Source organism: Vitis vinifera, chromosome 7, assembly GCF_030704535.1.
Source record: "Vitis vinifera cultivar Pinot Noir 40024 chromosome 7, ASM3070453v1".
NCBI lineage: Eukaryota > Viridiplantae > Streptophyta > Magnoliopsida > Vitales > Vitaceae > Vitis > Vitis vinifera.
Genome location: NC_081811.1, coordinates 21,080,093 through 21,101,434, shown reverse-complemented (window position 1 = coordinate 21,101,434; position 21,342 = coordinate 21,080,093). Strand labels below are relative to the sequence as shown.

Below are 21,342 nucleotides of genomic sequence, written 5' to 3'. Positions count from 1 at the left end.
TTACAACCTCAAATGGGTTATATAAGCCCATAAACTAGATGTGAATATGTCATTTATTTCCAAGGAACCCATGGCTTGGATATTTCGTGTAACTCCTAATATACCCAAGTCATGTATAATACAAGAGACATAGGCCAGAATACTCATAAGGTACAATATATGGAGTAAGAATAGATTAAAATGAAATTGGAACTTTATTAAATAAATAATAAACTTCAAATTTATTACATCCTCTTAGTTCCTTTATCACTCTCTTATTATGAGTTGCAAAACACCATGCGCTACATGGAAATAGTAAGAAAACCAATTTCACTTAGGTAGCTCAAACTTTGCTATTAAAGATGTGCATTAAATGTTGAAATTACACTTAAAGATATGATTTTAGTCCTAATTATCATCCATTAACTATATGACTTCAATCACCATTCATACAATGTATTGGCAAGAGTTATGTCTCTCTCGTGTTTGTTCATAAGATTAGCAATTTTTTTTTTCACAAAAGAAGTTACTAAATCTGCCTAGTGTAAAGTTTTTCTCATTATCAAGTTGATGTTTAAGATGTTATTTTAATTCTAATTATCATTCATTAACTATATGACTTCAATACTATTCATACAATGTCTTGAAAATAGTTCCATGTCTCCTTCATGTTGGTTCACAGGATTCAGTATCAACAAGTCAATATTTTCACTAAAGCAATTACTCAATCTTGTAAAGTTTTATTTTATTTTATTTTTATTATCAAGTTGATGCTTAAGATATGATTTTAGTCCTAATTATCATTCATTAATTATGTGACTTCCATTACTATTCAAAAAATGTCTTTACATAAATTCTCTTTCTCTCATATTTGTTCATAGGACCAATAAGTAGATATTTTCACTAAAGCAATTAACTTGTCTTAGGGATGGCAACATATCGAGTTCAGGACCAATCACCCTCATTCCAACTCCATCCTATTTATTTATATATATTCTCATATCTGCCCAATAATAATAATAATAATAATATCAAGTTTTTCTCATATCAAGTTGATGTCGGTTGTATCAATTTGATTCCTTGCTTTTAGCTATTATTATAACCATGATTATAAGGAATTGTTTTGGCGAATAGTTTTTTTATGTATATGGTAAGATGCAATTTCTTTAAGAGAAAATGAGGAGCAAAAATAAATTTTATTTTTCCTTATTAGTAAATATATCTAATTTCTATAAATATTATTATAAAAGCTATCTTTCCTCAAAATTTTATTAACTTCCCAACCATTCCAAAGGTACACAAACAACAGAATGGAAATAAAATTGGACAAAAATCTTAAATATATACGAGAAAGAAACATTAAAAATATGATATTCCTTACATTCCAAGAATTCAATTGGAAGAATATAATTTTCATTATTTGGATACCGTGCCATTTTCATACTCTTAATTTTGTTCTGATCCTATGGGAGGGGAAGGATCATTGTCTGCTACCATTTACTGTCTCATTCAAACAAACCTCATAACTAGAGTCTTATTCAACCAAGGCTAAATACCAAAATCATGGAAAACCTGATGGTGGGCATCCATTGGTTAGATATTACAAAAATGATCAAGTAATGTGATTTTTCATCAAGGTTACGTTTGGTTTCCAAAATTATTATCAAGGAAATAAAATAAATACTAAGAATATATATATATATATATATATATATATATATATATATATATATATATATATATATATATATATATATATATATTTATATATATTTGATTTTACTATAAAAAAAAAAAATATATATATATATATATATAATTAAAATTAATTAAAATTTTAAAGTTTTAAAATTATTTAATATTTATATAAAAGACTTAAAGTAAATTTAAAATATATTATAAAATTAATGTATTGATTTAAAAAAAAAAAAAAAATCTTCAGTTTTTTCTCTCCCTTTACTTCAAAAGATCTAAAGTCTATCTGATAGAGACTCAACCCACATTCACATGCAGGCTCTTGGAAACTAAAATTTGTCTTCTTTTAAAAAAAAAAAAATTATCTTGTTTATAAGTATTGGATATATTTTTAAACAAAATCATTTATTCGGTTTTATTTTCCAAAATAAATGAAAATAAAACAATAATAATATTCATGATTGTGTCCTTCATTTGGCTAGAGAAAACACCATTGTTAAACAATAATATTGATGGTTTCAAAAGGAAAATAATAAGTTAATTTTCTTCCAATTCTTCCTCCGACCACCCAGATAGTCAAAGTTAGAAACCGTTTAAAAATTTCACTAAATTTGTTTTTGTCTTAAATTTCGTTTTTTTCCATTAACTTCATTCCAATCATTAATTTGATATCATTTCTCCTCCATTCTTTTTTCTACCTTTGGGGTGACAATTTCTTGCTTCCAGAAATTACTCTGCTAAGGGACTGTTTGGAATAGCTTTTGACTGTTGTGCACAGCTGTAGAAGTTGGATTGAATTTATATTTAACAACTATATTTTTAGTACTTGTTTTTATTAAAATAAGGATAATTTTAATATTTAAAAAATAAAAAATAAAAATGTGTGGGATCTAAACCAATTAAGAGTTTTGTCCAAACAATGTTTAAAGTTCTTTTAATCTCTACTTATAGAGCCTAAAAAGTTCCTCCAAACATGACTTGAATAAGACTCCCCACAAGATGTCATCAAAACAGCCAAATACTGGCCACTGCATACCTCCATATGCACAGTTCCTTTGGTTTAACCATTGCCACTACTGAAAATGTTTGCTAGGGTTTATTTCCTTTTCAATGAATCAACTTCTTGACAATGAATTTCATCAGTAAACTCACCAGATCCTAAATATACCTAAGTAAGTTTTTCCCTCTTTCTTTTTTCTTTTATCATTTTTTTCATAATGGATAAAAAATAAAAAACGAAAATGAAATAAAAGCTTTGTTCAATGTTGTTGATATATGGTTTTCTTCCATATATCCTGTGATTTACTTGATTCATTTGAAAGTTGCACTTATGGTTGTTTAGTTTTCAGCATGCATATAACCTTTATTTCATTGGTATTTTGGGAATGAGTTTATTCTTATTACTTGGCTTTGCAGTTGTATATTCTTTTGGTTGTTAGGGTTTTGGAGTTCCAATCATGGATGAGGAAAAGATTACTACCCAGCAAGAAGAAGATCTTCAATCCATTATATACAGTAGTACTCAGTATTTTGCCTCACTACCATTGGCTTCACCTGTGATTGGTACTGTCTCATCAGAAGCAGGTAGCTTTGGCAACGGAGTGGCATTCAAATCCAGCAATTTTGGTGATCAAAATCTACTACTTGTCCATAACACCACCACTGCTGGTCACTCTTCGCTTGACTCTTGCCGGCAGGCCAACTATCAAAACCTGTCTTCAAATATTGCTAGTGTCGGTGATAGGCCTTCGCTAGATTCCCATCCACACGCTCACAGAAAAAACCAGACTAGCAGCTTCAAAAGCCTACTTCTGGAAAATACCAACACTTCTCATCCCCATATTCTCAGCCAAAACCAGCAGATGGGCCATCAATGCCTAAGTCCCAATAACACTGGCAACTTCAGCCAAAACCAGCAGGCCTTGTATCAAAATCTGCTTCTGAATAATACTAATAATGGTGGCATCTCTTCGCTGGATTCTAATCAACATACTTTCAGCCATAACCAGCAGCCCAGCCCTCAAAACCCCCTTCCAAATAATACCAGCATCAGTGTTAGATCTTTGTTAGATTACCATGGAAATACTCCCAGGCAAAACCAACCTGTGGGGCATCAAAACCTTCCTCCCAATAATACTAGTATTAACTCTTTGTTGGATTCCCATTTGCAGACTTCTAGCCAAAACCTTCTTCCCAATGATGCTAACGCCGGTGGTAGCTCTTTGCTAGATTCCATTCCTCATAGTCTCAGCCAAAACCAGCTGGTTGACAATGAAAGCCTACTTCCAAATGGTAACAGCATTGAAAATGGCTTTTCAGATTGGGACTCAGCAGATGGAACTTCATTTCTGAGTGCATTTGAGGAAAATGAAGATCTCTTTTCTACATTCAATGATATTAACCATATCAATTCACCAGAAAGTGATTTTTCCATGGCACCAAGTCTAGATCCCGTGCAATTTTCAGTTGAACCAACAACTGTGCAGCCACCAGTGCCACTTGCACCAACAGCATCTATTCCACTACCAAAACCAATTGATATAGTTTCATCAGTAAGATTGCACGAAAATCTGTCCACAGTTGATCTTGAAGAGCATTCACATCTCGATCCAAAGCGGGCAAGGAGGTACTATGTTCTAGTGAAATTAAACTAAAGTTGATACAACAACTACTTCTATTTTCTTTTAACCTCTCTTCTATTTGTTGTTACTGTTATTGTTATTGAACATCAAATTTTATGCGTCTCTATGCACATATTCTTGAAACTGTTGGCATGAATGGAACATTTTGGTGTTCTTTTAAGTTATCACCTTTCATTAGTTAATTAAAGTTTATAGTAAGATTTAGAGTTTGTTTGGCAATGATTCTAGGAAGGTTTCTAATATTTCTAATACTTGAAAACAACTCTTTTGATGAAAATTTGTATGTGCTAAAAATGCTAGAAGCGCTCCTTAGAATCACTACTAAACTAACTCTTAATATTTGCTTCGTTCCTATCTAGAGGTTTTTTTTTTGGATAGGTCAATTTAACATATTTATTGAAGCATGCCTAGAATTTTAGAAAAATATGTTCCTGAATTTGATCAGAAGCAAGTATATTGATGTAAGATTGATCATAATAATTGATATACATTTGACGTCACTAAAATAAATTGGATAGGTAGAGATGTCGACATTCACGATCTTGAGCATTCCATGTACACATACCATGGTACAATATATAGCTCAGGCAATTTGTACCATAATTGCTTCGTGCCAATTAACTTGAATTCTTTTCTGTTAGCGCGGTCTATTTATGGTCATTCACATCTTCCGTTTGATTCATCATGTGTCAATATTTAGTCTTTCTATATCAACCGAAGTCACATTCTTAATTTCCAATCTTCCCTTGTCCTATAGCAACTTCACCTTCAATGAAATCATGAGTACCTTCTTGGTGGTGTACTGATCATCAGTTGGTTTGTAGAGAAGCATTTCGTTTCTTCAATTAGTGGTGATCTTAGCCCAAGGCCAGTAGTCCAGAGTCCAGAGTCCACATTTTCCATTGTCATGCTCCAATTGAAACAATGGAAGTAATCAAACCCTTCAGTCATTTCTCTGACCCTACTAAAGAAAAGAAATTAGGAAACATAATGACATACCCACCTCACGATTATGGATCCTTTAAGGTAGTTGTGTTTGTGGGTATGTTAACATCAGTTTAATGCTGACTCCATGTCCTTCTGCATCATGAAATAGAATTATCATAAACCGGAAAGCAGCTATGAAGGCGAAGGATAAGAGGAAGCAGTACTTATCAGAGCTTGAATACAAAATACAGAGCCTGCAATCCAAGTCAAACACATTTTCTGCTCAGTTAACACTGTTGCAGGTAAATCAACTCGAAAAAAATGAAAACTTACATCATTCCAATGATCCAGAAACTTGATTGGTGATCCTCCTTGCTCATTTCACAATAGGGTATAGGTTAATTCTTCAGTGGTTTCTTTGTATCCTTTTGCAACAAAATTGTTTTCCCTATTGATGTGCAGACAAACAAAGATTCGCTATCTGCTGAGCAAAACAAATTGAAACACCGTTTGAGCACCATTATGGATGAGGTTCAGTTGCAAGAAAGTAAGGATATTTTTTCCTTGTGTGCATTGGAAGTGCGTAAAATCTTGCCATTAATTAGATGATCTTCTTATCAATTTAATTCATTTATTTTGGCCTTATCAAGTTGACACATTTATTTTTATCTTTTATGACAAGTGTGCGTTCACATCATTAACCTATTACCTAATATCTTAAGTTTTTAGGGTTAAATTGGAAACTCAAAATGATATCAACTTTGATGATTAACTAGAACTATCGAATTCGAGTCTTAGGCAAGGTTTGAGATTCTTAGTCTGTTTATTTTCTCATCTGTTTATCCATGACCAGCAATTTAATTACAACTTAAGCTTTTGGGTATTTTATAATGAAAAGAGCCCTTAGATTGATGAAATCATAGTTATGTTTCAAAAATTACGCATGAAAACTACTTCCTTGTGAGACTAGAGAAGCAACATTTTTCTGATCATTCAGCTTCTTCAAATATATGCCTTCTATTCTATCATCTACCACACATGTGCAGCCTAATTTTTTCTTCTATGTTTCTTGACAGTGCTGAATGAGGCAGTGAGTGAGGAGATCCACAACCTGAAATTATTGACTGGAGTACTATCTTTATCTCCAGATGGTATTGAGTTGCTCAACAATTGGCTTTCTTCTCAAACCAACAATCATCCAATAGATGCATTCACTAATCCACAGCATCTTCCACAGCTCCAAGTTCAGTCCTCAAGTCAGCAGCAACGAACCCTATCAAACTCCCAACCGATGGATAAACTTAGATCTATACAAGAACTTCCACAACTGCAAGTGCAAGCCCCAAATCACCACCAGCCACAACAACTTCCACAGCTCCAACTTCCAACCTCAAGTCAGCAGCAACAATCCCACCGTGAAGCCCCAAAACAAAGAGAAAAACTCAGTTCTGGACAACAGCATCTGCAGATCCAACTTCAAGTTCCCAATCAGCAGCAACAACTCCACCACCAGGTCCCGCAACAATTAGGAGCGCTTAGCACTATGGAACAGCTTCCACAACTCCTAGTTCAGACCCTAAATCCGCAACAATGCCACTATTTGGCCACAAGTGAGCAGCAAGGATCCCCATCTCTGCTTCAACAGCATCCGGTTCCACAACAGCATCCCAGGAAAAGGCCAACCATACACAATACAAGTGTGGGAAGCCCCAACAGCAGCAACATGCATCCTCAGCAATCTCAGTCACATCAGACAGAAGAACATCTTCACCGGCAAAAACAACCAAAATGCATGTGATGAGAAGCAAGACTGATACAAAGTTCATTTTGACACTCTCCAAGTGAAACTACAGGCATATTGGACATAGTGCTTTCTACAAGGATATTGAGAGACCGGAGCTGGATATTGATTCAAGGAGTCAGCAGCTCTTCATGCCTTGATTCATGGAACAATTTTGCTTCTTGGTTAGTTTTGCTTAATAAATCTATAATGGACTAGAATTGTTGTTTGGAGCTTGTCACCAACAAGATTCATGGGTTTTATCAACAATGATCCTTCGATCCTTAGTTTTTATTCTTGATATTGATTTGCAGTTGCAAGGAATTAAGTTGTACGTACAGAAACTTTGACAAATCTACCATCCATAAACGATGTTTCATCAGCTCTAAATAATACAATTATGGATTTACTTTGTCCAACAATCTGTCATCTAAATGTGTAAGGATGAACTATAATTTTCTAGCATATTGATCTAGATCTTATATGTTTAAAAATTGTCTTTTTGCTTGCTTTGCTTGGATCTAGAATCCCTAGATAGTTTTCTATGCACCTAACCTAATCCTAGGCTAGGGAACAAAGTAATCTAGGATTCCCTGCAATTGGTATCAAAGCCTTAGGTAAGCAAAAGCATGATAGAACCTTTCTAAGATGTGCTAATCTTTGTCCTACAGGGTATTTTATTCATCCCCGTGGCCTAAGGGTTGAATGAATGTATTTGTATTCCACCCTTTAATATGATGATTGTTGTAGTGATTATCATGGTTTTGCCTTCCTTTTGCTTTAGATGGGTTATAAGCCCCATTAAAGGGGTATAGGATTTTTCTAATATGTAAAAAATATGCTCTTTTTTTTTATTTTAAGAATGGGTTGTAAGCTTTGATATGAAAGAAGCATAGGATTTTGCTTTTCAAATGTAAAAGTTTATCTTTTTTTCTTTCTTTGTAAACCCATGGAATATTTGGAAGCAATCACAAGGTGATTTAGCACTATTCCCAATTGGAAAGACAAGAATTTTTTAGAAAACAGTCTTCGAAAATTCGAAGTTCCATCCTCAAAATCTATAGTTCTATAGGAGCGCTCGGGCGGCTCAAGTGCTTTTTTTAAGTACTTGAAGTTGCATCCAGCATCCGAAGCCTTTCAAGCACTCCTGGCGGCTCTTGTGGTGTTCTTAAAGTTTTTAAGGTTATTTTGGATTCCTTGTAAAGCAAGTAACCCTAATTTTCTTATAAGTACAATTTGGTATTTTTGGATTTTGGAAATCCAAATATTTAGATTACCAAATAAGCAATAAGATCCCTAAGGCCATGAGATTTCATTTCTTTCTATGTTATGATTGAGATATATATATATATTTGGCATGTGATAGGAAAGTATGTTTAAAGTTCTCAAAATGGTAATTTTTTATTTTCTTATAGAAAATAAATCTTCATGAAGATTATTTTCAATACTATTTATTTAAACAATTGGTTGTTGCTATTTTGAATTGCAATTCCTTTTGGGACTTTCCTAATTTTGGGATAGGTGGTTCCAAGCTCTCCCACTTTGAGAAAAGGAGGATAGCACCAAGTTTTTCAAGATTTTCCCCCTAAGAGAAGAAGAACTATGATGGAAAAGAAAAGTTCATGGATAAGGAATATGAATCCAATTCCTATTTAGTATGTACTAGTGCTCCAATTCAAGTTGTAAATAAGGGTTTTTAGAAAATCTCATGATAGATTATTTATTTTAAGAAGTTTACCAAAATTATCTTAAAGTCTCTTATCTAAAAATATTAACAAGCCCACAGCCTCTAAAATCGAACCCATATCTTGCAAATTGAAAAGAATATCATAAGTCATGGCAATAGACACGTACTGTTGTTGCAACACGTTATCCAAAGATCTAAGTATGATACACTACTTGGCCTTCATATCTCTCTTCCTACATGGAATGTTCATTAGGGGTATTGGAAGCAAATTCTTGAGTTACCCATTTTAGCTTCTCTAATGTGAGTGTTATGTCCACATTTCTTTTCCAATCCACATAGTTTGGTCTAATCAATTTATTAGAAATGAGAATGAGATTAATAGGATTGTACAACATGATGGTTGTATAAAAAATAAAACCATGCATTAATATAAAACCAGCATTCACCACAAAACAATAAATAAGTTTAGCAAAAAATGTTAAGCGACTTCATATCCTTTTGCGAAGTATCCTAGTATCATAAGAATCAAACCTATAGTAGGTAGATCATGACCTTATTAGTAGTTAGAATCCTTCTTAGATTGATCTTTTTGGCTTAAACATGGGAGATATTTAAGGTAAGATCAACATGCCTTTTTAGTTTAGCCCTTGAACTATGCAAGTAAGACCATAGTAGGCGATTCAACCACTTCATATCCAAGTAGGACCATGGTTAAGTGTTTAACCATTATCCTTAACTTCAATTCCACCAAGTGAAGAACCCCACCAGTAGAGTGATTGATCCTACTATAGATATGTATAGTCTTATCCAAAAGAAAAGTCCACATCTCTTGATTTTTTTGGTCCAACTTACCATTAAGGTGGTGAAAAACTCAAATCAAATAGTCTCAATAATAGAGGCCTTGGGCTTTGCTAATCCTCTACTTAATCTTTTGGAAGTAAGAGCTTTTATTAAAAGATAGTAATACTTTAATGGATAAAACATTTTTTATGAAAATTTCCCCAAAAAATGTTTCCTAAATTGGAACCTTAATTTAAAAATAAAAATAAAAAAGAATTTTGACTTACTCTAACTCAAAGGAGCATATGTCAAAATTCTACTTAAGAAAATGTTATGGTCATAGTCTTCTAGATCGCATGTCCTTTGGATCACCTAAGGGGACACACTATCTCAATCTCATGAGGTATCCCGGTGCCTCTATTGACAATATATAACCCAATACATAAGGATATGTCACCTCAAGGTCTCACTCATAATTCAAAGTCTTCTGATGACTTTGGCACCAGCTCAATATCCTCTCAAGATTGAGAATCAATGTAGTATATTAGTTTAGTAAATCTGACAATCAATAGTCTTACGTCATGTTTCACCGTAGGTCCTATCCAATGTGTAATCAACCATACACACTAGTACACTCATTATGAGAAACTCATCTCGATGGCCAAGACAAATCATCTATCCAGTTAAGCAATAGTGTACTATAGTCTCTATTAGATTACGTAAATCCATACACTGATTGTGGATAACTTATTTACTTATAAAGAACTCATGACTTGTATCCTTTATATAACTCTTAATGCATCCAAGTCATGTACAATGTAAGAGATATGAGTATTTATACTTAGATAACCAATTAATACATATGGGATAAAAGGAAACTAGGAATATGAATAAATAAAATTTATAAATGAATCTCAATATGTTACATCATGTCATGCTTTTTAGGTCTCAATCCCAATAGGAAGTAGTAGACTACAGTCTCTACTAGATTGTCTAAGTCCATTAACCAACTGTGAACAACTTATCATCTTGCAAAGAACCTATAACTTGTATCCTTTGTGTTAGGATAGAACCCTTAAAAGCATAACATTATGTAATAGATTTAGAATTTGTTATTTGTTTAATGATATTCCAGTTTCAACTTTGTTTATCCTTATTTCATGCATTGTACTTTATGAACATTCTCGCCTAGCATCTCTTGCATTGTACATGACTTGGGTGCATAATTAGGAGTTGCACAGAAGATCCAAGTCATGGGTTCCTTGCAAATAGATTATTTGTTCACAATTAGTTCATGGATTTAACCAATCCATTAGAGGTTGTAGTGCATTACCTCCTAATTGGAGGGATGGTTGGTCTTAGTCATCGAAATAAATTTCCCATGGTAAGTGCACTTATGTGAATGGTTACACATTGAATAAGACCTACGGTGAGTCATGACATAAGGTTATCAAGTTGTTTGACTTCACCAAGCCGCTTCATTATGTTATCTCTCAACCTGGAAAGAATACTAAGCTTGTTCCCAACGTAGTAGTAGCTTTGACTTATGGGTGAGATCCTAAAGTAATCATATATTCCCTATGGATTAGGTCATTGTTGATGGAAGTAAGTAGTAATAGGTATTATTAATAGAAGCACCATGATATCTCATGGAATTAAGACAAAGTATATTTTTAGGTGATCCTAAAGAGATTTGTTCATGTAAACTATGGTCATAGTAGTTCCTTAAGTGGAACTTGACATAAGTTTTTTGTGAGTTAAGATAATGTTAGTTAATCACATAATAAGAGGATTTGTAATTCAAGGATAGTAAAGGTAGTCTTAAAAGGCTAACAACTTTCTTCTTGTCAAATTACGAACACTAATTCATGGGAAGACTAAACGCAATGGATAGTAGGACACAAATATGAACCCTTTGTGTCTCATTATCATTTACATAAGGTACTAGAGTGTGATTCATTCTTTATAGTGGAATGTTGAATCAACTCCATAATTGGATTTTGAGTGAGCTAATACTATCCTTTGGGTCTCAATGGTCCTTACTCGAACTCATATACCTTATTGGCACGATTTATGAGGGTTGGATTGGCTCTTAGTTCACTTATGTGCATAAGGGTATTTTAATAATTATATAAGGTTGCACAAGGGTTAGTGAATGACATCTCTAGATTGGACTAATTGATTAATTAGATGACCTTGTAGGGTTAATTAATCAATTAAGACCCAATTTGGGTTAAATCAAGTGACCCAAGTCCATGTGGACTCAAGCAACTTAAGCCTAGTTAGGAACCCTATAAATACTCTCTAAGGATTAGAGTTTCCATCACTTTTTTCTCCCCTCATCCAAAGAAAAGAGACAGTCATAGCCTCCATCCTCCAAACTCCTCCTCATTTGTGTGCTAAAGAACGAGGTTGAGTCATTAGGCAGAAGATCGTAAGCCTACGAGACTTCTAAGGACATTGATCAATTCTTGAAAATTCAAACCTAAAGGTTAGTATTTTAACCCTAAAAATCATTTTTTTTAAAAATGGTATTACTTTTATTGCTTAGATCTAAGATGTAAACACTATGCAACTCCTAATGCGCCCAAGTCATTTATAATACAAGTGCCATAGGCGTGTATGGTTAGATAACCAATTAATTTATAAAGGATAATAAAGGCTAACCAAGAAACATAAATAAATTTATCGATGAATCTAAAACTATTATATCATGTCATGTCTTCCAAGGCTATATCCTAACAAAGTCAACTTCAAAACTAGGTTTTGATAGAGCTAATATTTTCCTATGGCTCCTAGTGATCCTTGCTTAAGCTCACGGTCTTTATTAATACAAAGGTTTAAGCGAAATTGGAGATTTAATATGTGTGCATAAGAGGTTTTTGTAAAAGTGTAAGATTACACAAGAACTTTTGAGTATTTATTTGAGGTTTTATGGAGAATTAATCATTTATGTGCTTATGGGTGTTTTGGTAAAAGTGCAAGGTTGTACAAGTATCAATGATTAATTATTTTGAATTCTTTTTTAATTAGGCTAATTAATTAATTAAAACCTAGTAGACTAGATTAGGTAACCTACGCTCAAGTTGGGTCAAAGTCACTTAAACCCATAAAAGAGACTATAAAAACCCTCCTTGGAGTTTAGGATTAGCCAAACTCATTCATTCCACTCTTCTAAGGAGATAGCCCTAGTCTCCATGATCTTTCTCTCTCAAGTGTGTAGCCACTTCAGATGCATGCCAAGGATCAAAGACGGAGTCATCAAGTAGAAGACCGTGAGGTTCTTAAAATCTCAACATCAATTAGAGGAGGATCTTGGAACATTCAAATCTAAAGATAAAGTTTTTTTAAGCCCTAGATCTAAGCATTTATGTTTTAAATGCTTCCATTACCTTGGATCTTATATTCCTAGGATTGTAAATGTGTGAATCCTTATGATACAGAGCATAAAATAGATTTTTCCAAATATTCCCACACTTAACAAATTGAAACTCATTATTGTGCACATATCATATTATCTTTTCTTAAGTGCCCTTCATGCATTCTTGTCACTTTCTTTCTAGTTTTCTTTTTATGTTTCTTTCTTAGATTTTATTTTGGATTGATATTATCCCAATGAATACTTGAGAAATATTTTTAAATATATAAATAAATCCTTATGGTTGATTTTGATCCCATTTATGCAATGCAATTTATATTTTCTCATTATCTTTCTCACATTTTGTCTTAGTGATCCACTAAACAATTTATGTTATTCTCAAATTTTAGTGCAAATCATAAGAAAATAGTGCAATGCAAATAAAATAAATAGAAATAAGAATAAAGAGATGTGAACAATGGTTTTATGATGGTTTAAAAATTGCTTACATCCACTCCTTATTTGAACCTAAGCTTCATGTCACAAGATGCTTCAAATGACCCTCCCCATGGGTTTATATAGAGGATAGGAAGCTTCTAGAGACTCCTAGAACCACCTAAACTTGGTTATTGGTGGGAAGAGTGTGGAAGGTTCTAGAAAAGGCTAGAGACACCCACACTTCTCTACATCAAGGGTGGAAGACAAGGGAAGCCTATGGGATGTTCTAGAAACTTCCAAACATGTCTTGTAAATATTCGTACATAGCTTCCTAAGCACTTGTAAAGTATCATTTGAGAGCAATAAAGCTTTCATTCATTAAGCATTGCCTATGGTTCTCTTAGCTTCCAAATCGTGTGCCTAAATTAGCTTGGCTAGACAAGTACGAGGGGAAGGTTGACTTAGCAACTTCAAGCGAGTGAGTTGCCTAAGTGCTGCACGTGAGCTTAGGAAAGGCCTAAGTCTGTGATAGTTGGTATCAAAGCACGGTTGTGAAGCGAGAATTGTGAAGGAAGCATGTGAAGGTCCAACGTTGAGTACACAAGTTAGCAAATTCTTGGAAATGAGACTAAGCCTATTGCATGGGGCAAGGGTATGAAAGATAAGTCTCGTGATACTGTTACCAACATGGAGGCAAGGTTAGCCAAGGTGGAGCTAGCCATGGTGAACACTTAGAAGAGATTGGACTTGATTGAGCAGGGCATGAAAAAGAGTATGAAGGATCTTAAGGAACAAATCCAAGACTTTCGTGAGGGGATGCTAGTCTCTCAAGTTCAGCCAGTGTCACAAGAGAAGTTTGTGCTCTTATAAGAAAATGCCTTGAGCATGATTGCTAGCATGGAGTCAAGGATGGAGGCGTTGGCCACTTGAATGGAGTCCCAAGACCAGAAGGTTAGGCAGGAGTTGGTCATCTACAAAGTCGTGTCAGCACGAGGCATGGCCACACGAGAGGCTTCTAGGGTAGAGGTACTAAAGCCACAAGGGTTTAGTGGCAAACAGGATGCCAAGGATTTGGACAACTTCTTATAGCATATGGAGCGATACTTTGAGGCTATCACACTGACTGATGAGGCGGCTAAGGTAAGGACTGCGACCTTTTACCTTACTAACACAGCTACTCTATAGTGGCATCAGAGGTTCGTCAATATGGAGAAATGCATTTACACCACAGAGACATGGGAGGACTTTAAGAATGAGATCAAAAGACAGTTCTACCCCGATGATGTGGCCTACCTAGCTAGAAAAAACATAAGGCGCCTCAAACACACAGGCTCGATTCATGACTATGTTAATGAGTTCTCTTCACGCATGCTTGAGATTCCTAATATGATTGAAAAGAAGTTGCTATTCAACTTCATGGATAACCTGCAAAGGTGAGCCGAGCAGGAATTAAGGCACCGAGGTGTTCAAGACTTAGCCACTACTATGGTAGTAGTAGAGTCTTTAATGGATTACAATAGATGAAACTCTTCCAAGGTTGAGTCTTTGGAGGATAGCCATGCCACAAGTGGGGGAAATGAGGTTTCAAGGGACCACAATGCTCCTAGAATGAGATCAGGCAAGATGCCTAACATATGGGAATGAAGGGGTAAAACCCAAAAAAAATGAGTTTACACCTTAAATCAAATTCTTTGTGTGACGGTCCACATTAGGCACGGGATTATCCAAAGAAGAAGATGCTTAGTGTCATGATTGAGGAGAGAGAATAGGAAGACAAAGCACATATGGGCTGATGTAGCTACTAGGTGCCCTCCAAGTCAACTCAAAGCCTAGTACGCCTAAGACCTCCTTACTATCAAGGGTACAAGTAAAAGAGGCAAAAGGGGAGCGAGTTGAGGTAGCACACACACACATGGACAAGGTCACCAAGAGAAAGGTGAACTAGATGGGAAAGAGGAAACAACACTCCAAGAATCAAAAGTGCAGGTGATTCGTCCCCAATTGGTGATTTACTTGATTCAATCCTCAGACGGGAGTTATCAACAAAATTCATAAACCTAATTCACCATACACTAGGGTGGCATAGCTAGCATAGTATAGTGGTTCTAGGATCGTCCACAGAGATGGGTTTTCATATCACACGTGATATTAGTTAAAGTACTGAAATGATGTTTTTTTCTTTTATAAGTTAGCTTTAAAAGAAAACATAATTTTGGGTTGAAAAGGTTTGGTTTTAAGTTAACCAAAAATAGTAACTGAGATTAATTACAAAGAAAAGGTTTCTTGAAGTTTTAGGTTACTAGGTTCAGGTTCCTTAGACAAAAATGGGGAGATTATGGATCTTTTCCTCGCGTTGAGGATAATAACATAAAGAATGGTTATCTCCCGAACCGGTGTGTATTTAGCAATCAAGATTTGATCCCACTGGTCCATGAAAGACTGTAGTTGCCTCCCATTAATGGTTTCAAACACTAAAGTCCTTTCACTGTGAATCATCTTGCAATAGCTCGTACCTCTCACCTAGTATTGGTCATTCAAGGTGATCTTAACCTTGGATTACCCTTCAAAAGCTCGCAAAAGATAACTAATGGATCTCCAGGGAGTCCGAAAAGCTTACCAAGTGTTGGCTATTCTAGGTAATCCTACCTTTAAACCACCTCCCAAAGGCTCGCAAGAGATAACTAATAGATCTCTAGGGAGTCCGAAAAGCTTACCAAGTGTTGGCCTAAGTGATTTTTAGGGATTTTAAGTTACATATAAAAAATAAAAACCATTAACGAGGTAACAACTCTCCTGTTTTAAAACAAGGAAAACTCCCATCCTCAGAGATTGTTTGGCTAGAAAGAAAATAAAAACAAAATGAGTAGGTAAGGTAGAGCAATGCTCTATATATTTCTTACTAAGAGAATTTACAAGTGTTCTCAGGAATTTCTTTCGAGATTCCGAGATATTACAAAAGAGATATTTTAAGACATATATAGAGAGATATTTTTTAACCCCTCATTTAGATATTCTAAATATCTAAAAATATATTTAGTTGATTACAAGGAAAAAATAGGTAATTACACAAAATATCTCAAGATAAAAATCTAACGGAGTTGGTGCAAAAATATCTTAAGATTACACAGGAATATTTCGTAATGCTTGCGAAATTTCACATAGGGTGCGAAATTGATTTTCCTCAGTTTTGGTTTCGCAAGGCTTGCGAAATTCATTTTTCTCAGTTTCGCAAGGCTTGCGAAATTTCGCATAGGGTGCGAAATTCATTTTCCAAAGTCTTGCTCTCTATCCTGCAGCTTGTACTTCTTTTGGCATTTCACAAGGCTTGCGAAATTGTTGGCTGTTAGATTTCTTCTCTGATTTTCTTCCTTGCTTACTTGATTGATTTGGCAAAGGCTACGAAGCTCTCCAAAGCTTGGATTCTTCATGTGTTTGAGCTCCAACTTGCTTTGCCATGGACTATACACAATTCTCCCTCATTCTTGGCTCATTTAAATGATAAAAAAGCTATCAAAAACACTAAAACTTGCCAAAAACTGATTAGAAACATTTGCAAGGGTCTTTAATGTGCTAATTGAGTTAAAAGGTAATAAATACTACTCAAAAGTGTTTAAAAGAGTTTATAACAAGCTATAAAAGAGCACTTTTTGAGTAGTAATCAGCAGATGTGTGCATCCATCCAAGGCCTTATGGGAGAAGGAGGTGAAGAATATCCTGGCTGACCGGGTCACCAAGAAACAAGGGGTCCCTCCTATGATAGAGTTTCTAGTATGATGGAAAGGACTACCTAAGAGACAAGCAAGTTAGGAGCATGTTGATGCTTTGAGAAGGTTCTAGAAACACATCGAGAGGTTTCAAGGAAAGGCAACGACGGGAACGTTGACAACATGGGTGGGGAAGAGTGTCATAAGATGCTTCAAATGACCCTTCCCATAGGCTTATATATAGGGTAGGAAGCTTCTAGAGACTCTTAGAACTACCTACACTTAGCCATTGGTGGGAAGAGTGTGGAAGGTTCTAGAAAAGGCTAGAGACACCCATACTTCTCTACATCAAGGGTGAAAGACAAGGGGAGCCTATGGGATGTTCTAGAAACTTCCGAACATGTCTTGTAAATACTTGTACATAGCTTTTCTATAGAGTCTTCTAAATAATTCTAGGATATTAGGGAACCTTTGTGGGTTCCAAAGATTTCCATTGGTGCTTTTAAATAGGTGAGGGCCTCATTTGGCCAAGACACCACCCAAAACCACCCAAATCACTTTCTAACTAAGCAAGTGAGCTTCCTAAACGCTTGTAAAGTATCATTTGAGAGCAATAAAGCTTCCATTCACTAAGCATTGCCTATGATTCTCTTAGTTTCCAAATCGTGTGTCTAACTTAGCTTGGCTAGCTAAGTACAAGGGGAAGGCTAACTTAGCAACTTCAAGTAGGTGAGTTGCCTAAGTGTCGCACGTGAGCTTAGGAAAGGCCTGAGTTCGTGACATTTAGGTTCCTTATTTAGACCAAAGGTTTTAGGTTCTTTACACTTGAATTCAAGACTCCAATATGTCTTTATAATTCCTTAAGTGATGTCTCACACTTAAACACAATTTCTCACATCATATAAGATGAAAATCTCTCAAGAGAACTTTCTAGTTTGCAATGTGAGACAATATAAAAGTAAACTAGGAAGGTAAATAGAAAAATTGTGCACTCAAGACAAACTTTTAAAGATCTTTCATATGATGTTATTTTAATTGCACAAGTTTGGTAAACTCATAAATGAATTTGAAGAGCTTTAAATAGGACTTTTGAAGTGAAACTAACTTTTAGGCACAGTTTCAACTCAATTGGTTAACTAGGCAATCAACTAAGAACTAGTCTCTCGACATTTGCAGGTGACCATTAGGTATGGGGACCTTAACTGATGGAGAACCGGTAAAACGATTAAGGTCCAACTGAGAAATCCTCAACCAATTAACATATGATCAACTAGTTCTTGACTAGTTAAGGCAAAACCCCAATCATACCTCATCCATGAAACACTAGCAACATCTACCCCCATCCAGCCAATCGATTCATCCTAATTTTCCATGTTTTGATTTTCTACAAGATTTGACTCAAGAAATTTTGGAAATAAGCTATGGAAGCCCCTAATGCAATGTAAAAACATTTGAATCATAAAATACATTTATTTAACCTACTTTTCACTTTTAGAACAATATTTTTCACTTTTTGACAAATTTAGTAATTAAGGGCCCACATGGATGTGCTTTGGCACCTTCAAACATTTTTATGCAATCTTAGCTTAGTACATATCAACCTTACAACTTTGAGATCCCAAATATTTTTCTTTAAGCTTGGTGAGTCCTCCATGGTGCATGATCATTATTTCTTTACTCAAATTTGACTTGATGGCTTAACAATTTTAAACCTGCTATAAAATGCTTTGGTACATGATTAAATAACTATCTTAATCATCAAAATCCATTCTAGGGAAACCTTGGGCAAACATGTAGTTGAACCATCCATAAGAAAGGCAAAAATAGTCCTACAATCAGCATCATTATCATGATAGTGTTTAAGCTCCTCAAATCCAACAATTGTAGCTGATATATTTTTTAAAAGAAGAGTCTTTACTAAGAGCATCAACTACTTTATTCTCAACCTTTACATGGTGCTTTAAGTAGGAGGTGGATAGTTGAATTCCACTTTATTTTTCATATTGATGATTAAGTTTCTTTTGGGAACTAAGGTATCGCAAGCCGTCATGATCAATATAGAAAGCAAACTCTCTATTATTGAGATAATTTTGCTAACTTTAGATTACTTGCACCATTGCATAGAACTCAATATCATTTATGGTGTATTTCTTCATTGAGTTTCTCACTAAAGAAAGCCACAAATCATTCTTCGTGACTAAGAACTCCCCTGACACTCACATGGGAAGCATTCCAAGCTCATCTAAAATACTTTCTTAAAATCTTGTAGATGAAGGATAGGACCTTTCACCAACTTTGTCTTGATTCCCTCAAATTCCTTACTGGCTACTTTGGTCCAAATAAATAGACCATATTCCATGCACTATAATTAAGGCCATAATAGGGTTGAAATTTTGAATAAAATGTCAATATAATGTAACCAACCCATGAGAATTCTACAACCTTGTGGATATTTATGGGCGTCAGCTAACTAACAATAGCTTCAACATTTTTTAATCAACTTTTAACTCCTTTAGAAGACAAAAAAAAAAAAATTTAAGAAAACAACACTAGGGCTCATGAAAGTGCATTTTTTGAAATTCATGTAAAGTTTCTTAGCCTTCCTAGTGTCCAATACTTGCTTGAAGTATTCTTTATACTCTTCATGTGATTGATTGTCAATGAGAATGTCAACGAAACAAACAACAAACTTTCCAGCTAAAGGGTGTAGTGTCTATATCATAAATCATATGAAGGTGCATGTTGTATTAGTTAATCTAAAGGGCATTGGTGATTAATGGTGTCCTACATTGTGGGCCTACCCAAATACATTTTTGGTGATACCCATTTTTTATATCAGTATTTGATAAAATCAAAGTTACTACCATACGTAATATCTAGCATATCATCAAGTCTTTGATACTTGATTATAATTTTATTAACTGCCCAATTATCTACATATATTCACCATGATCTATCCTTCTTAGGAGTTAGTAAAACAAGAACACCACAAGTTCTAAAGATTTTCGAACTTTTATATAAAAAGTAAATACATACCTTGTGTACTTGAAAACAAAATTTTAAAATTTAGTAAGGTAAAAAATTTTCACTTCCACGCTTCTTTTTTTTTTTTTAATTTTGAAAAAGAATTAAAAATGCAAGGAATTTTCCACTTCTACTTTTTATATAAGAGTTCTTATATTTTGAACAAGAATTTCTATTTTAAAAAAATGCATTAATATTATATTTACATCCACTAAAACTCTCTTTGCGTTCACCATATTTATATATCGACTTAAAAATTGAGAACTTGTTAATATATCTACCATATAATTTTAAAAATACTCATAACACTCTTCAATTCTTCTCTCCTTAAACTCTTCTTCTTGTACCTTTTTCTCTCAGTATATTTCTTTTCAACCACAAACACTAAGGTGGTGTTTGTTTTTTTGGCTTTTTATTAAAAGCGATTTGTTTTCAAAAGTTAGGTTGTTTGTTTTTCTACTTTTTCATAACTTATTATAAACTTTTTACTGAATAGAAAAAACCAAAATATGTAACTTTTTCTAAATAGAAAAAATAACATATTAGTTTTTCTTTAATTTTTAATATTTAATAGAAATAATATACTACAAGAACAAACAACTTAATATTTAACACTATTAAGCATTAAGGTTTTATTTATAATTAAGTAAAAAATAAACACCACCTAAGAGAAAATTATTTTCTCTAAAGCTCATTTTATAACAAAAGAGTATTTGAAGCAAGTTCATAACCAATTGTAATTTTTTTATACATTTTGTTTGAATCTATATAACATACAACATAAAAAAGAATAATAAAAAATTAGGATTTATTCTTTATGTAATTTTTTACAAAAAAAAAAAAACTTCTTGTAAAAATAGTTGAAAAGAAATTAGGAATAATTTAAAAATAGTTTAAAAGTAAGAAACCATGAAAAAAATGAAATATAAATAAAATAAAATAAACTTATTTTGTGGCGTTTAGACTTAGAAGGTCAAACATAATAGAAATGCTTAGACATATAAGGTTGGATATTGTTCAATTGTTTGATTGATACAATGTTCAAATGCATAATTTCGGACACCTATAAGAGTGTCCAAATGTATAGTTCCAAACATTCAAAGTATGTCCGAAACTACGATGTCGAACATTTATAAAACATTGAATCCTACAACATTGAACACTATTATCAACACCTCCATTCTTCGAACCCAAAAATGTGCAAATAGATAAATAAAAAATATTATAAACACCATATCTCTACACTTGTGTCATCATTGAAAATGATTATTCGCTTATGAAACACAACTTTCTTCATAAATTTTATTAGAATTATAGAAGGATTACAA

At 33.9% G+C, this 21,342-nt stretch overlaps 1 protein-coding gene across 1 annotated transcript; it reads left to right on the top strand.

Annotated features, from left to right (window-relative positions):
* The first annotated feature begins 3,131 nt into the window (after positions 1 to 3,131).
* On the top strand, positions 3,132 to 7,184 carry LOC104878075 (uncharacterized). Its single transcript, XM_059737722.1, has 5 exons — positions 3,132 to 4,300; positions 5,413 to 5,545; positions 5,706 to 5,790; positions 6,320 to 7,016; positions 7,097 to 7,184. The coding sequence occupies exons 1-5, from the start codon at positions 3,132 to 3,134 to the stop codon at positions 7,182 to 7,184; spliced, it is 2,172 nt and encodes a 723-aa protein (XP_059593705.1).
* Positions 7,185 to 21,342: the final 14,158 nt, after the last annotated feature.

Bases quoted from the DNA above. Each gene is read 5' to 3' on its own strand.
- LOC104878075 (XM_059737722.1), top strand. From the start codon at position 3,132: ATGGATGAGGAAAAGATTACTACCCAGCAAGAAGAAGATCTTCAATCC. The intron at 5,791-6,319 runs GTAAGGATATTT...GTTTCTTGACAG, and splicing joins TGAGGTTCAGTTGCAAGAAA to TGCTGAATGAGGCAGTGAGT. The intron at 7,017-7,096 runs GCAAAAACAACC...GTGAAACTACAG, and splicing joins ACAGAAGAACATCTTCACCG to GCATATTGGACATAGTGCTT.